The sequence below is a fragment of the Astyanax mexicanus genome, chromosome 24 (genome assembly GCF_023375975.1).
Source record: "Astyanax mexicanus isolate ESR-SI-001 chromosome 24, AstMex3_surface, whole genome shotgun sequence".
NCBI lineage: Eukaryota > Metazoa > Chordata > Actinopteri > Characiformes > Acestrorhamphidae > Astyanax > Astyanax mexicanus.
In genome coordinates, this window is record NC_064431.1 from 349583 (window position 1) to 367500 (window position 17918).

At 39.6% G+C, this 17918-nt stretch overlaps 1 protein-coding gene across 3 annotated transcripts in view; it reads right to left on the reverse strand.

The window, feature by feature from the left end:
* Positions 1 to 840: 840 nt before the first annotated feature.
* The window catches only part of ephb2b (eph receptor B2b), a 153723-nt gene continuing 136645 nt past the window's right edge, over positions 841 to 17918 (reverse strand). For 2 of the 3 annotated variants that reach the window (XM_049471878.1, XM_049471877.1), the window contains exons 10-16: positions 17235 to 17357; positions 16280 to 16527; positions 9993 to 10208; positions 9612 to 9761; positions 5494 to 5687; positions 4207 to 4362; positions 841 to 2081 (exon numbers count right to left, since the gene is read on the reverse strand). In XM_049471878.1, the coding sequence (XP_049327835.1) occupies positions 1973 to 2081; positions 4207 to 4362; positions 5494 to 5687; positions 9612 to 9761; positions 9993 to 10208; positions 16280 to 16527; positions 17235 to 17357 (1196 nt within the window). In that variant the 3' untranslated portion in view covers positions 841 to 1972. The remainder of the gene's footprint in view (positions 2082 to 4206; positions 4363 to 5493; positions 5688 to 9611; positions 9762 to 9992; positions 10209 to 16279; positions 16528 to 17234; positions 17358 to 17918) is intronic. The other variant, XM_049471879.1, reaches the window with a different exon arrangement.

Sequence of the window (17918 nt, forward strand, 5' to 3'; positions counted from 1 at the left end):
ACTTGCTGTTTGGTCACGTGTGTTCACGTCATCAACCAGCCGCGTGAACCTGCGTGAACCTCGCGTTACTGGAGGCTCTCGCAGCGGCAACGACGGGTCATACAGTCGTGAGCAGCCGTTCTTTAACCCCTCCATTGTGCTGATGCTGCTGTGTGCTGCACTGCTGCACTGCGCGGGTGTACTGCGCTCATTTCTAAAGATGCGCAGAAACAACGCAAACGCTAACAGATTCAGAACACGCCAAGCAACCCTCGTACAGTAGCTACGCTAACGTAGGTACGTATTTAACAGCAAGTGTTTCTCAACTCTTACACACACACATATTAGTGAATGTCAGGGCTCTGAAAAAAACAAATATTAATAATATTTATAATAATAATAAAAATAAAGAAGGCGGTGAACAACAGGTCAACTAATATAACAAAAAACGTATGTGCGCTCAAGGTCCTTCTAATGTAAACCATGCTTTAAAAAACTCACTAAACCATTTCTTTAAACGTCCACAGGGGAAGCATACAGCATGTGATGTGTCTTATCATATAATAAATCGTTCAATAAATTGAATAAATGAACCAGGCTATGGTTAAAAAAACCCTCTATCAAAACTCCAGACTAAAAACATCCTGTCCAGGCGAATCTCAATATGTACAGAAGGACCTGTGAGGAAGGACAGGAAGACGTCCCATTTGGCAGGTTACGATGTCTGTAAAAACAGAAATTAAACTAAAACAATAATAATAATAATAATAATAATAATAATAATAATAATCATAATCATAACATGTTTTTTTCCCCACAGAAGAAGACATGGAAGCCGAGAAAAAAAATCTTCATCACAAATGATTTTTTAACACCTTTAACAAGACTGAAGATACTGTTTACTGTTTAGCAGAGAAGACATCATCGTTTTCTTTTCTTTTGTTTGTTTGTTTGTTCGAGTTCAAGTGTTTTAAACAGCTAAAATAACAGAAGTCTGTTTTTTCTTCATGGCAGTAAAAACTGCTGCTGAAAGGAAGTTTTAAAGTTTTTCCATTTCATGGTGTTTATCTCCTTCCGCGATTTCGGCACAGTGATCACAGGGTTTCCACTCCTGCAGCCGCTGAGTCTGCAGTCCGGCTCCATATTCCACACTCCATATTTAATATTCAATGTTTCTGTGGGTTTTTTTTCCCAAAAAAAATAGAAAAATTAAAAAACAGAAATCTCAGAAGCTCCTGGTGCTGAGCGCCGTACCTCTCGTACCTCCTCACCCTTTTAAAGGGCACCTTTATTTATTAATTTCAGAAGTCCATCAGCTACGGGTCACTTCCTGTCTTGGGTCCACAGAGATTTTTTGTTCTTTTTTTTTTTTTTTACTTTTTTCTTAAAAACAAAACAAAAAAAATATTTTAAAACTTTCTTCTTTCTTTTTTTTTTTGCAAAAAAACATAGATGAAAACAAAAAATGTTAAAGATAAAACAAAAAAATATATATGTGTATAAAGAACTAATTGAAATAGAGGAAGAAAGCATGCTCGTGTCTGATCAGAAATAAAAAAACAGAATTGCTCATTGCTTGTCTTGTTTGTCTCGCTACGCTACGCTAACGCTAACGTTTTTGTTTTAACGTTACGTTTACGTATTTTTTAAGTTAACGTTTACAGCAGCAAGTTTTCACGTTCAGACGTTTTTCTGTGGGGCGAGACTCTCCCGGGACGCTGGGTGAGGTGGGGTGTGCCGGGGGGGCAGGGTCAGGTGAGGGTTCAGGTGAGAGGGTTCAGGTGAGAGGAGGTAAGGTTGGAGGAAACTCCGTTAGGAACAGGTTGTTGGTCCAGCAGGAGAAAAACTCAGGGATCCAGAGCGTCGCCTCCATCTGACTCCTCCTCCTCACTCTTTACTCCTCCTCCTCATCCCTCACTCCTCCTCCTCATCCCTCACTCCGCCTCCTCACTCTTTACTCCGCCTCCTTCACCTTCCAGCTCCTCCTCCAGGTTCAGACCTCCACCGACTGGATCTGATTCATCTGCGCTCTCATCATCTGAACACTGTTCAGAATCTTCTTCTGATGACCCGCCAGCGTCACGCCCACCCTGAGGATATCTCTGTGGACACACACACACACACACACATACACACACATTAGTTAAGTTTCAAAAATGAAAAGCCATTTCTGCACCACGCAGGTATAATTTTCTTTGATTTTAGCAAATTGAAAACCTTTGGAATATAATCAAGAGGAAGATGGATGATCACAAACCATCAAACCACCAAACTGAACTGCTTGAATTTTTACACCAGGAGTAAAGCAGCATAAAGTTATCCAAAAGCAGTGTGTAAGACTGGTGGAGGAGAACATGATGACAAGATGCATGATAAAAAACTGTGATTAAAACCAGGATTATTCCACCAAATATTGATTATTTCTGAACTCTTAAAACTTTATGAATATGAACTTGTTTTCTTTGCATTATTTGAGGTCTGAAAGCTCTGCTTCTTTTTTTGTTATTTCAGTCATTTCTCATTTTCTGTAAATAAATGCTCTAAATGAGAATATTTTTATTTGTAATTTGGGAGAAATGTTGTCTGTAGTTTATAGAATAAAACAACAATGTTCATTTTACTCAAACATAAACCTATAAATAGCAAAATCAGAGAAACTGATTCAGAAACTGAAGTGCAACCTTCATTTTTTTACAGAGCTGTAGATAAACTATTAATTTAATCAATTTAAGCTGCGTAACACTGTACCTAATACTGAAACATTTAAATTGATTATTTTAGCACATTTCATTTGTCTGGATTTTTACTAAAAACAATCCTCTTAAATGTATATAAAAGTAAAAGTAAGAAGAAGAAGAACTAACTGAACTATTTAAATTGAATAAATATTGACTAAATATAACATTAGGAATTGTAATTTTAGTGATCTTTCCAATAACAGTGCTTCTCAGAAGACTTAATGAAATAAACAACTACAGCAAGTACAGATAATATTATTTAATTAAACTGTAAAAATAAAAAAATTAAAAACTTTTTTTGGCATTGAATAAAAAAATACTGTACAAATTAGGGCCCATTTCATCACTATTGTTTCTTAATAATATTTTCTGTTCTAACGATGTTTAAAAACAGACACAAACACAGATAAGAGTCAGAGAGCAGACGAGATTAAAGAGTAAAATTCCTCCATATGAGGCGTAATTTCTGCTTTACGCCAAAACAAACACGGCGTGTCGGCTCACGACTGAATTCCTCAGAGCTTCTGTCTGATACTCATCTCTCTCTCTGTTACTCCGTCCATCAGATCCTCCAACAACAGCGGCTCTTTGTCTGCGCCGGGCTGCAGGTATTAAACTGATACCAGCGCAGAGGAATGCGACGCTACAGCTCGCATTTCCACCTGACGCAGGTAAACAATGCAGCCCAGGAACGTCGCAGCTGTTTAGTAAACACGTCTGAGTCTGGAGTTTATTTAGTCTGTGTCTCGAGACGCTTATCATAAATATATTATTACAGATTCAGACTGTTCTGTAGGAAGCTGCAGTTCTGCAATAAAGTGCAACTTAAATTCTTTATTTAAAAAAGGATTTTTCATAAAAAATTGGTGCTGCTAAAATAAAAGTTCATCAGATAGGAGATAACTAACAGAGCTAGGAACAGCATGCGGTTCATTCCTGTGTTATTTGTGCGAATAACACATCAGTGTTTATATACTTTACCCAGTAATTCAGAGCTAAGAAACAAATGGTTAGAATTAGTCTATGGAGGAAAAAGTACAATAGAGATAGGTAGGTGTTTAGATGTTTAGTACAGTTCTGTTTACACTAGTTAAAAGTAAAAATCCACTACAGGTTTAAATAGGATCTCCGGTGGATTTGGTGTTTTACAGAGACTCTAAGACTAGCAGGGCATTATTACACATGTTATAAAGTAACATATAACATTGTAAAAACTGTTATTAGTGTTAAAATGTCTTTATATTAAAATGTTTCTAACTGTTGTCCGTCTCGCTGCCTCCTGGTGTCAGAGGTGATATGTTTGCATGTATAAATTCTCATCATTCCTAACATTATCTACAGACTTATACAAGAGAATTTTAGACACACAGAGCATATCACAGATTCTTATGTACGTACTGTAAATGTACATTTATCAAATCATATTTATTTGTGTAGTGTTTTTTATAACAGAGCAGCTTTACTGAAATGTAAAGTATATTTTACTCACTCCATGGTCATCTGAGAGACGAGGTCGAAGCTGCAGAAATCTGCGCTGGAGAAGTTTTCCTTATACTGACCCATTTTAATCCCATCCAGCCACTCGTCCACCGAGCTGAAACTGGAGAAATCAGGAACACTGCGGTCCAGCAGGGGCAAGTGCACACTGCAAAAAAAAAAAAATATATATATATTTAATACTGTATAATAGTAAAAAAACTGAAATTTCATAGGTAATGAAACGTAATGAAAGGTAATGAAAAGAAAGGATTTTTTACAGTGTATAATACCTGAACAGGTACTAAAAAAACAACAACACAGGAATCTGAAATCTGTGTAATTAATTAGTACATTCTTTATACTAATTCACTCAGAGAAGAGGTGTTTTATTGTGTTTTATTGTGTTTTATTGTGTTTTATTGTGTAAGGTTTGAGGGCAGGGAGAATCAGAGAGAGCTTCTTGGACTAAAATCTTGATCTATTAAATCTGAGCAGGTTTTATTTACGCTCAGCAGCTCAGAGCCAAAAAAAACAAGCGACTGAAACGAGCCGAGCTCATCAGATCACAAGTGAAACCAAAGTATTGACCAATATTATGGGATATATATATATAGATATATAGATATATAGATATATAGATATATTTTTCTTTTTTCTGCAGAGACAGTAAACATATTCTTATTAAGGTCAAAGGTCGTCCTGGATTTACAGTTTCACTTTTAGCAACTCAAAACTTACCATTAAAATGATCCTATATTCTACTCTGACACCCACACAGCCAGATCAACTAAAATAGGTCTGAGAAGCAGCACTTTAAAATAAAAGTCTCACAGGCCTTTTACACCGCAGACCTATCAGATAGCATATGAGGGGTTTTCTTTTATACTGGAACAATTAAAGGCGGATCAGATTTATTTTTGTTCTGTACAGAATGGAAAAATCTCTTTTTTCAGCTTTGAGTGAGTATTTTATATAATAAATATAAATTTAATTAGATTAAAAACTCAGAACCCACAGGATAAAAAACCACCACAGAGCAGCTGGTTTCACTGCTGATTTTACTGTATCTGTAAAGGTGTTTCAGCTGTAGGTATGAGTGTGTAATAGAGAGATTAAACCCAGCGTTTAAGAACTCCAGCAGCACTGCTGCGCTCCTATACGCTAAAGAAGGTGGTCGTAATGGTCTCACTGGTCTGTGCTATTACTGAGGTAATAGTTATATATTTAAATGTATTATTAACCCTTAAACAGAGCAAGGATTAAACATTAATAAAGGTGCAGAAGCTGCGGGACGTACCCTGAGGACAGAGGGGTCATGGCCTTCAGGCTGTTTGGGTTACGGATCATTTTATCCAGGTTATTTACTATCTGGCTGAATTTAGGCCGGTTGTTTCGGTCTTTCTGCCAGCAGTCCAGCATCAGCTGGTGTAAAGCGCTGGGGCAGTCCATGGGCGGCGGGAGCCGGTAATCCTGCTCTATAGCGTTTATTACCTGCAGAGAGAGAAACAGAGAAGAAGAACAAGGAAATCAAAACAACAACCAATGAAGACAGTAAATAACTGAATAAATATATGAATAATATCTTGTAAACCCATATAAAAATATATAATTCTGCAAAGCTAGTTTATTACATTAAAGGTGAGGTGCTAGACTAGTACTGTCTGTGTGTTTATTATTATATTAAAGGTGAGGTTTCAGCTTTAGCTTTTAGATTAGATGATGGAGAAAGTGGACCCTCATAGTTGTAGCTTATTTTCTGCTGAAAAAGATGTTTTAAATGAAGCTATCGCACCTCACAGCGCTAGTAATCCTCCTCAGTTTTATTTCTACGTTTAAAGGAGGGCGGTGTGTCTGGGTTTGTTGGGTGATGCTGGGTGGTGTTGTGTGTGGAGACGCTGGTGGTCAGGCAGCGCTGCAGGAGAGGATTGATCTGTTCTCTTTATAAAAACACTGTGATCATTATCTGTGTCTGAAGGAAACCCTGGGAGCCCATTTATCTTCTTATCCATGAATCTGCATGCAGGGTGTAGCGCTCTCAGCACTGCGCTGTGGGTCTCCGGGGTCATGGAGCTCCATTCAGTACCTCTGGGGTAAGACTGAGGATGTTCATCACTATCTATCATCCTCCTGTCTGGTTTAAACAGCAGCAGATCTTCTGAATATATCTACACTGATGGGCGTGGTGTTCTGGAAATGAGGTGTGTTCAGGTACATTTCTGGAGTTTTATCTTGTTTATCTTGGTAACAGAAAACACAGGAGCTCCACTGACTGAATACAACCTAGACAGACGCCAACAGTCAGACGTTCATCGCTATCTCGGTAACACAGGCGCTGTGCCGAGCCGAGCGTACACCCCCACTTATTACACACACATGAACACACAGCAGCACAAACCCAACTTTTACATCAACAATAAACAGAATAGTAAATAAAATAACATTGCTGTTCCCGTAAATGAGCTGCTGGAGCTCCTTCACAGCGTCAACCAGCAGCTCAGTTTCCTCTGCTGAGAAGAGTTTGTTGAACACGTCCAGGTAGCTGCACCGTTACAATAGCAATCCACCAAAGACAGAGCTCACCTGACCTACTCTTAAAGAGAAGGATGAACAAGAGACACTCTGATTGGTTTATTTTACGTTACACCCAAAATTAACTGTAGAGCTACAGGATCTACAGGATCTACAGGCCCAGCTGTAGCAACATCTGTGGGTAAATGTGCTGCAGGATCCATACAGAACCTGTAGAACCTCCAAACCCAACCCTCTCATCTTATATCCAGCATAGAGGAACCAACAGGTACTAGATAGAGTCTCTATTCAATTACAGAACAGTATAACTGTTAAAATACAATATGGCTTTCCAACCAAGACCACGTTTTTGAACCAATCAAAGAGGAGAAGTAAATGCTGATGCTCAAAACAACACACACACACACACACACACACACACACACACACACACACACACACACACACACACACACACACACAGGGCTGCAGCCTGCTTCCAATTCACAGCTCTTACTCATTTCGAGGCATGTAATTACTGTCAGGCCAGTGGTGATTAACACCGGCTCAGAAAAGCACAGCACTAACTGAACTCTGTGTTTGGAAGATGTGCTGCGAGTTGTAGCAGGAAATTCCCGCTGTCACTCTGTGTTTACAACTGTCTTGTTCTGTGTGTTAACGGCTCCACTTCTGTACATGTGAGGGACGGATGCTGCGGTTTTCTCAGCTTCTGAGCGGTGCTGCTGTTTAACATCGTCCCCATTAATCACTGAATACAGACACTTTCCCTTTCTACTCTCAACACTCTACAAAATAAAGGCGTCTGCACGAGTTCTTTAGGAACATTAGCCATAGAAGATTTTAGAAGACCCAGTTTTGGTTCTAAAAAATTGAAGATTCTTTAAATATCCACTATAACACATTTCTCAGTTTCTGTAAAAAAATAAGAGAGCACTTAAAAATGATGAGTTTCTTTGATTTTACCAAATTAAAAACCCCTGGAATATATGCTTGAGTGCTTGAATTTTTGCACCAGGTGTAAAGCAGCATAAAGTTATCCAAAAGCAGTGTGTAAGACTGGTGGAGGAGAACATTATGCCAAGGTGCATGAAAAAAAACTCTTAAAGCTTTATGAATATGAACTTGATTTCTTTGCATTATTTGAGGTCTGAAAGCTCTGCATCTTTTTTGTTATTTCAGTCATTTCTCATTTTCTGTAAATAAATGCTCTAAATGAGAATATTTTTATTTGGAATTTGGGAGAAATGTAGTTTGTAGAATAAAACAACAATGTTCATTTTACTCAAATATAAACCTATAAATAGCAAAATCAGAGAAACTGATTCAGAAACTGAAGTGATCTCTTGTTTTTTTCATATTTGTTCAAATTCATTTTCAAGTTCAGAAATCAATATTTGGTGGAATAACCCTGACAGTTTTTAATCACAGTTTCTTTTCATGCATCTTGGCATCATGTTCTCCTCCACCAGTCTTACACACTGCTTTGGAATTGTTCTGGAGCTGTATGAATCAGGTTGTGAATATATCAGGAACACAGAGCACAGAGGCAGTGTGTGAGTTTTTTATACGGAGAGAGAAAACATGATATCACTCTAAAAGATCTCATCTTACGTGATAATCTGTTTAACTATAACTTTAATAATATATACACACAGCCAGCTGACAGAGTTAAACAGGAGAATGGGTCAAACTCAGCATAAAACAGAGTAAAACACAGTTTTCCCAGCAACTACTGTATTTCAGCATGATGATCTGTATGTGATTCACTCCTGTGCATCTAAAAGAATCAAACCACAGCAGAGACACGTCTACGAGAAGGTTACAGGACCCCAGTGAGACCCGCCACTTTCCAGCTCATTATAGTGGACATTACTGAGCTCCATTCAGAGCTTGATTAATCTCATCCAGCTGTCTGGCTCCCGCGGCCTGGCGGGGGACGCAGAACGCTATCAGGAGCTGCTAATAAGATAACCGGCGCGATCTGCGCTCTCTCTTAGCGCATTAGCCCTCACTCTTTCAATTTCAAACTATTTTCATTATCTGGGCCCATAATTTGCTTTTTGCCTCAGCCACCCAGAGGGATGCTGCAGAGAGGAAGCTGCAGTCAAGGGCAGGAACAGTTAGCGTAGCGCCGTGCCGCGCTGTGCATGCCAAATACACTTCTTACTCACAAGTAACGGCACGAAGAGTTCAAATTAAACCTGGACTCTAATGTTTTATTCACGTCTGTGAAATTGGCGTTTTTACCCATTAAGAGTTTGGAAAACCCAGGATGTAGACTCCTGTAGACTCCTGTTTCTCTAACGTTTCTTCTAAAATAAAAAAAAGATTTAGAAGTTTGAAACCTTTTACCTTTTTTAGTGAAAAAAGTGTGAAAAAAGGCATTTTTCCCCAGTAAGAGCTCGCAAAACCCAGGATGTAGACTCCTGTAGACTCCCGTTTCTCCAATGTTTCTTTTAAAATCAAAAAGATTTAGAAGTTTTCAACCTTTTACCCTTTTTTAGTGAAAAAATGCCAGAAAAAATGTGTTTTTGACCATTAAGAGTTTGGAAAACCCAAAACATAAACACCTCTACATGTATACACCTCTAATGTTTCTTTTAAACAAATCAAACACATTTAGAAGTTTGCAGTTTACAATTATAAGTTTTTAGTGTTTTTTTTTAAAAACCACTAAGACTTTGGAAAACTTTCTAAAATCAAAAAGATTTAAAAGTTTGCAATCCTTTACCTTTTTTAGTGAAAAAAGCGTAAAAAAGGCGAATTTGCCCAGGATGGAAATCTGTTTCTCTAATGTTTTTTCCTAAATCGTTAAAGATGTAAAAGTTCGCAGTTTACATTTATTAGTGAAAAAGGCTTTAAAAACAGAAAAATAAAGCTACGTACGTCCTGATTGGTCATGTCCCAGTACGGCCTCTCTCCGTACGACATCACCTCCCACATGACGATGCCGTAGCTCCACACGTCGCTGGCGGAGGTGAACTTCCTGTACTGAATGGCCTCCGGAGCCGTCCATCGAATCGGGATCTTCCCGCCCTGTGACCAATCAAATCATAAAGATTCATAATCAAGAAGATAATATTCAGACAACATGTAGCATCTAGATTATAGAATAAAACAATGTTCATTTTACTCAAACATAAACCTATAAATAGAGAAACACAAAATCAGAGGAACTGATTCAGAAACTGCAGTTCTCTCTTCAGTACTGCAGATCTGAGTATGAGTAAGTTACTCTGCAGTACTGCAGTGTGAGTGTACTCTCACCAGGGCGCTGGTGTAGGTGGGATCAGACGTGTCGTCCTCAAGGAAGCGCGAGAGTCCGAAGTCAGAGACCTTACACACCAGGTTACTGTTCACCAGGATGTTCCGGGCCGCCAGGTCACGATGGACGTAGTTCATGTCAGCGAGGTACTTCATACCTGAGGCGATTCCTCGCAGCATCCCCACCAACTGGATCACCGTGAACTGCCCGTCATTTTGCTGTAGAACAGAAACACGGTCGTCATGATAAACTCATTCATTAAAACAATAGGACTAATCACAGCTATATTTAAGTGTTAATAAAAGAATCAGTGTTTGGATTAACTAAGTTATATTTACTTTAGTGCTGTCAATCATTTAAACTGAGTTTAACTAAAGAAATCAAATAGAGGAAATGAATGTTAGTGTAGCTCCATATTCCACACTCAACAACCTGAAAAGAGGAAACGCATGAGTGTAATGCTGGTCTGGGTTTAGTGTTGGTCTGGATTTAGTGTTGGTCTGGGTTTAGTGTTGGTCTGGGTTTAATGCTGATCTGAGGTCAGTCCGGCGCTGAGCTCTGTTTAATCCTGCAGCTGCTCTCTGATTGGAGCTCCTGCTGTTTTGCTCCAGCTGTGGTTCCAGCTGCTTCCGTCTGCAGGACCACCGCGGTCACTGTCATAAAACCCCGCCGGCCCCCGGTACGGCCCCCGGGGGACCGGAGCAGTCGGCCTGGTGTAGACAGACCCACACGTGTCGAGAGGACAGACGGACGCTGTGGGAGACCGATGGAAATCCAGCTTTTGTAGCAAAGTTATAGTTATAGTTACAATTATAGTTATAATTAAAGTTATAGTTGAATTACTGAATGTAACTGGATCTGTGATCTGTAGATTAATGAAGGGTCAGAGTCATGTTTATCAGAGCAGGAGGTAGCAGGTTCGAATCCCGCTTATGCAGCTTTACCATCAAGCTGCCTACGCTCAGAGGGAGCACAATTGGCCCTGCTCCCTCCGGGTGGGTACAGTACAGTAGATGGCGCTCTCTCTCCACATCACTCCTAGGGTGATGTCCACAGCACAGGGCGTCTGTGAGCTGAAGTATCAGAACCGAGTTGCTGCGCTTTCCTCCGAGTGTTAGCGCTGTGATGCTGCTCGGTAATGCTGCATCAGCAGCAGCTCAAAAAGAGGCGGAGTCTAACTTCACATGTATCGGAGGAGGTGTGTGCTGGTCTTCACCATCCTGGTGTGTTGGAGCATCACTAGTGATAGGGGGGGAGTCCTAATGAGTGGGTTGGGTAATTGGCTGTGTAAAGTGGGGAGAAAATGGGAAAAATTAGAAAAAAAAAAAATCCAATTTTATGTAAATCAGACTTAAATCATTTGATTTTAAACAGTGTATGGGTTTACAGTGTAGCTTCTCCACCTCTCACAGATCCTCCACCCTCATTACACCACCTGAGATCCTCCTCACGTCCTCACCGTCTCCCAACTTCTCCTCATCCTCATCTCAGCAATTAAGCTTCATGAATTATTCATGAGTGTGAAATCCCGGCGCGGGCGTGAGCCGCGGCTCTAATCTCCCGCACTGTTTACCTGCAGCTAAATTGGAGAAACTCGTAGCCTGAAGTAATTTAGATCCACATCCAGAGAAAAGCAAACATCCCGTCCTGCAGAGCCCTGAAATAATCCCTTCAGACGCGTATCAGCAGCCGCATCTCACGCGGATTCAGCACGTTGGGCTCACGTTAGAATTTCACATTTTATTACATTTCCTATCTTCCAGGTTATCATTCTGCTCAGACTGCTCTCTTTCTGTCTCTCACTGTTTCTAAAATAACTTCCTATGATCTTTTCAGCAAAGAAGCAAAAGAAAGAGAAACGTTCGACAGTTTCTCTCGACGGAGGAAGCCTCTGCCCCGCTTCTGCTCTCGCGCTTCACTGTAAACCTGTCAGACTCTCGCGCTGCGGCTACAGTGCTGTCAGAGGATGTCACGCAACACAATGCTTGTTTAGAAAGCGCTGGCTGAGGTGTCAGAATCACACAACAGCCTTATGGTGTAATCACACTAAACACAACACACACACACACACGTACACACACACACACACACACACACACACACACAGATCTGTAAGATATTCTTCAGCGATATGCAAATATTTGTACTCTAACTGCGCAAACATCGTGTCAAAAAACACTAAAAAAAACATCACTTATCTGCTCAACAATATTCAAATATTCTGATGATCTTTACTCTATTCTTCACTCCATCGACTCTGTCAACACAAACTCTCCAACTCTTCAAAAACTGTGTTTTTTAGGTGAATGTTAAATAAAAAGATATATTTTATTTCTATTTATTTTCTCCCCAATTTACACAACCCACTCATTAGGGCTCCCCTCCATCACTCGTGATGCTCCAACACACCAGGAGGGTTAGGAAGACCAGCACACGCCTCCTGCGACACATGTGAAGTCAGACTCCTCCTCTTTTCAAACCTTTTTGCCGAGTAGCATCACAGCGCTAATGCCCGGAGGAAAGCACAGCAACTCGGTACTGATACATCAGCTCACAGACGCAGCCTTGTGCTGATCCACATCACCATAAGAGTAATGAGGGGAATGAGCAAAAGAGCATCATCTACTGTACTGTACCCACCCAGAGAGAGCAAGAGAGAGCCAATTGTGTTCTCTCTGGGCTTCGGCAGCTGATGGCAAGCTGCATGAACAGGATTCGAACATGCAATCTCCTGATTATAGTGGCAGCGCTTTAGACAGCTGGACCACTCAAAGCCAATGAACAGGTAAATTTATCTTTTTTTAGCAGCATGTCTCAACATGATCTCAGCAGGTCTGAGAACAGCTCTGAGAACATCTCATATCCCTCATATCCCTCATATCTCATATCACAACTGTTTATCAATACAGATCTATTGATTTATAGTTAGTAATACTTATGGATAACACAAACAATATATTATTCAAAAATGCAATGACTTATAATTTCTCAACTAGTTTCAATTTATTAGTTGAAACATTCTGGGCCCTATCTTACAACCTGCACAACAGTCTATTTTCACTCCTGGAAATGAGGTGTGTTCAGGTACAGTTCTGGAGTTTTATCTTGTTTATCTTGGTAACAGAAAACACAGGAGCTCCACTGACTGAATACAACCTAGACAGACGCCAACAGTCAGACGTTCATCGCTATCTCGGTAACACAGGCGCCGTGCCGAGCCGAGCGTACACCCCCACTTATTACACACACATGAACACACAGCAGCACAAACCCAACTTTTACATCAACAATAAACAGAATAGTAGTAGTAGTAATGTAATTTGGATCCAGTTCCATCTGATACCGTAATATAATATCTGTAGAAATGAATGTGATTTTTGTTGAAATCGTTTGGTTAATTTTGCCTGATTTAAAGCTGTAATTCTGGTGGTTTCTGATAATTCCACTGAAAGCTGAGCGTCAGGGATAAAATAAGTTTTCACTCGTGATGGATCAGAAGCAGAGCTTCACTAATGAGAAAAATAAATCACTTTTCCTCCCCCAAAGATCAGACGTCCCCAATTTACATAAATCTGCGTCCTGCTCCCCCCCCCCCCCCCTTAAACTTCAAACACTCAGAACGGCCAATTAGCAGCACTGAGGACTTCTGACCACCCACTTCTTCCCCTCACCACCGTCCAATCAAACTGATCCCTGCCAGAGTCCACCACCTCACTTCCTGAAAGCCTGATCCTCCTCCTCCTCCACTTCCTCCTCCACTTCCTCCTCTTATTCCTCCTCCTCCCCCTCTTCAGCAGTTCAGTAGTAAAACAGTAGAGTAGTACAGGAGTAAAGGTCACACTGTTTTGAGTATATTTACTTTCACTTTTCTCAGACACACAAAAGCAGATGATTTTTACTGATTTTATTGATCAGAATTTTGATCAGAAGTTTGATCAGAATTTTGATCAGAAGTTTGATCAGAATTTTGATCAGAAGTTTGATCAGAAGTTTGATCAGAAGTTTAATCAGGAGTTTAATCAGAAGTTTGATCAGGACGGTTCAGGACGGGAGTCTGAATGTTTAAAGGCTTTAATCCTCTTCAGACCTGGATACTCTGGATACATCATGAGACGTTTCATCAGCTTTAATTAAAGGGATTTTGGGAATCGAACACGTATCTGATCTTATTTAAAATCTCATTTAAAATTTCCAAAAAGCTGCTTTTAATTTAAATTTGATAACTTTCTTTGCAATAAGGATGAAATCTCTTGCATTTCTTCTACTACCATTAAATAAGAAATTATCAATAAAATAATAATTCCAGCGTCAATCCAGCGGATAACCATAGATCAACCATTTCCATTAAAAACCCCATTCTTCATTTATTAAGCAGGGTAACAAATACTTATTTTCACCACTGTTTTCACATCCTTTTGTCCTCACTACACACATTTACACATATACACTTTATGTGTTTTTGCACAGGGGCGTAGCAGCAAATTCTGGGCCCTGTACACTCGCAATGTCAGTGGGCCCCTATCAAGTACATGAAGAACGTGAGCAAAAAAGCGGTATTTATCTAAAATAAAAAGCATTAATAAAGTTTTAAGCTACAATCTCTGGCAAAAATATATGGCAAAAATCATGATCACAATTATTTTTGATTAATATTGAGATCACAGTTATTTAACATGATTATTAATTGGCTTTGGTAACATCATGAATTTATTGAGCGTTGATAATAGCTTTTTAAGCACTGCACTGCAATGCTAAGGCTTTTTACCAGACAAAAATAATCAATTGCTTTATTGCTTAATATATTACTAGTGTGTACTCGCACCTACAGTGATATTGGTAGGCTATTTACATGTTGATATATGCAGCAGAAATATTGCTAGGTGGATCATTTATTAAGTCTCAGCACTGTTTCTCTTTCAGCTCTGCTGTGTTAGTAGACAATAGGCTATAGCACACACACTGAACCAAAATAATAACTTACTTATAACTTAAAATAAATCTCTCTCTATCTCTCTCTCTCTCTCTCTTGAACCAACATACCAACGTAAGGGGGAGTTTCTAAGACCGGTTAATGTCGATATCTAAAGTTACGCGGCTCAGAATTACCTTTATTCTTACAGCAGCAGCAGCCTGGTTGGTAATTTGCTAAGCTAACGGCTTCACGTGAGCATACACACATCAGCAGCAGCTGTGTGGAGCATGAAGTCAATTCAATAATAAAAATACCACTTAAAAATAAATGAATAAATCAGGATTTGTATGGGCCCCTCTCCCTACTTGGGCCCTGGGTAGTCAGGTCCACTTTTCCCCCCACTACCACGCCCATGTTTTTGCATATTACCCCACATTTAACTCAAGTAAAGCCGTTTTTGAGGAGCGCTGCATGTGTCAGTCCTTTTGCCACGGACTCTAGTTCTCGTTCTAAAGACTCTATTTCCCAGAATGCACCTGTGACTATCCTCCCAGACGTGCCAGATCATGTGATGCTTCAGTGTTCTGGCTCACCTGAATTTGGAGAATGCTATTTCCTGTCTCCCTGTGTATAAATACCCCTCTGTTTCTGTTCTTCTTGCCAATTATTATCTCTATAGCTCTCTTATCCTGCGTTTGTTTTGTATTTTGTTTGTTTGCTACTTTGTTACAGACCTTGTTTTGTTATGTTTACTACTCTTTTGCCTTGCTTTCTTTGTAGTGTTTTAGATGATCCTGTTTTAACCTGTTTTCTCTGGTATGCTGTGCCTGTATCACGTACCTCTTGCAAACTTCACCACTTTGTGTGACAGTATGTCTAATTGTGTGCAGACAGCCCTTCTAATAAATGCATTCAGTTACTTTAGGGTTGGACACACATGACTTGCCAAGTCCTGATAGAGAATTAGTGCCAAAAAATGAAACTCTCTGGTGCAGAAAAACCTGTAGAGCAGTGGAACTGTGTTAAAGCAGAATACTATTTTTTAACAGGTTTAATATTAGAGGAAATAATTCATGCACAGGTGTCCCATTACTTTTGACCATATACTATAGTTTCTATAGTTTAATTCTGAGTGAGTTTCTGTTATAGTGGTTCATTTCCTTCCAGGCAGCAGAATCTCCAGCTCTGCTTTAATTTCTCTGACATTTCAGAGCTGCTGTCTCTCAGCTAATGATCAGAACATCCTGTTTAAACTGTGTTTATAAAACATCCAGCTCTGATTATTCAGCTTCCTGATGCTGACCTTCTCTTATTATCACACTTCTACACCTGAAACAGATGCTAGAAGATGTGTGTTGTGTTGTTTTGTTCACTCACTCTGAGGAAGGAGTCCAGAGAGCCGTTCTCCATGAACTCGGTGACGATCATCACCGGGCTGCTTTTAGTCACAACTCCCTCCAATCGGATCACGTTCGGATGATCGAACTGTCCCATGATGCTCGCTTCACTCAGGAAGTCCCGCCTCTGCTTCTCCGTGTAGCCCGACTTCAGCGTCTTAATGGCCACGAACATTTCCCTCTTCCCCGGAAGCTTCAGATTCCCACTGCACACCTCCCCGAACTCTCCTACAGAACAACAACAACAATAAAACACAAAACACACAGTTTAACCAACAATCAAACACAATAAATCATCATACTGACCTTAAATTAAACACACAGATAGCTGAGATGAATAATCACCTATTAAAACCTCTTTATACCACAGAATATTATTATACTATCTGGTCCAGTCTTAAAAGAACATCAGAACATGTAACACATCAGCATAATCATTAATATTATAAACTACAGACAACATTTCTCCCAAATTCCAAATAAAAATATTCTCATTTAGAGCATTTATTTACAGAAAATGAGAAATGACTGAAATAACAAAAAAAGATGCAGAGCTTTCAGACCTCAAATAATGCAAAGAAAACAAGTTCATATTCATAAAGAGTTCAGAAGAGTTCAGAAATAATCAATATTTGGTGGAATAATCCACACACAGTTTTTTCATGCATCTTTCATGCAGTCTTACACACTGCTTTTGGATAACTTTATGCTGCTTTACTCCTGGTGCAGAAATTCTAACAGTTCAGTTTGGTTTGATGGCTTGTGATCATCCATCTTCCATCTAACTTAAACAGTTTCTGGCTGTATAAGTTAAAATTTTGTGAAATAATATAAAAATTAGACCAGTAAAAAAATTAAACATTTTTCATGTTTTGTGAGACAGAACAGAAGCTATACTCTCACAGTTCATTTTTTCCTCTGTGTGTATGGTTTACCTGCTCCGATGACCTGCTCGATCTTCACACACGAGATGTCGATCTCCTTGGCGAAGTCTCTCACCGCCTCGTTCGGATCTTCGTAGGTAAACGGATCGATGTAGATCTTCATTCCTGGCGTCACTTCGGGAAAATAAAACAGCTATAATTTTTAACACTATGTAACTCAAAACAATTCAAATCGAGCCCCGTGTTTAACCCTTAAACACCTTTATCCTGAATAAATCAGATATGGCCTTCAAATAAAAACACAATATTTCAGAATTTTTTAGAAATATGACAAAACCCTGAACAATATTTGATTAATTTTAAGAATTAATTTTACTTTATATATAGTAAGTTTATGGTAAAGAATGTGCAGTTCTGTGAGGGAAATGTCCCACAGTTTAGGGCTGAAAGCTCTGTAAACCCTGAATAGATGAGCAGATCTCTGGATGTGCAGCAGGTCAGAATGTGTCGTTTCAGTTTAATCACAGGTAAACAGTTCTCTCTAGATCTGATGTGAACTCTGAGGATCTGAGCGTAACGGGTCACGGCTACAGCCTGACCTCAACCACACGCCTGAGAGAAACCTGCTTAAATAAAAGATAGAAAACGATAGAAGAGAGAGAGAGAGGGAGGAGAAGGAAGGGCAGAGGGTGATAATGGATGGATGTATGGATAGATAGATAGATAGATAGATAG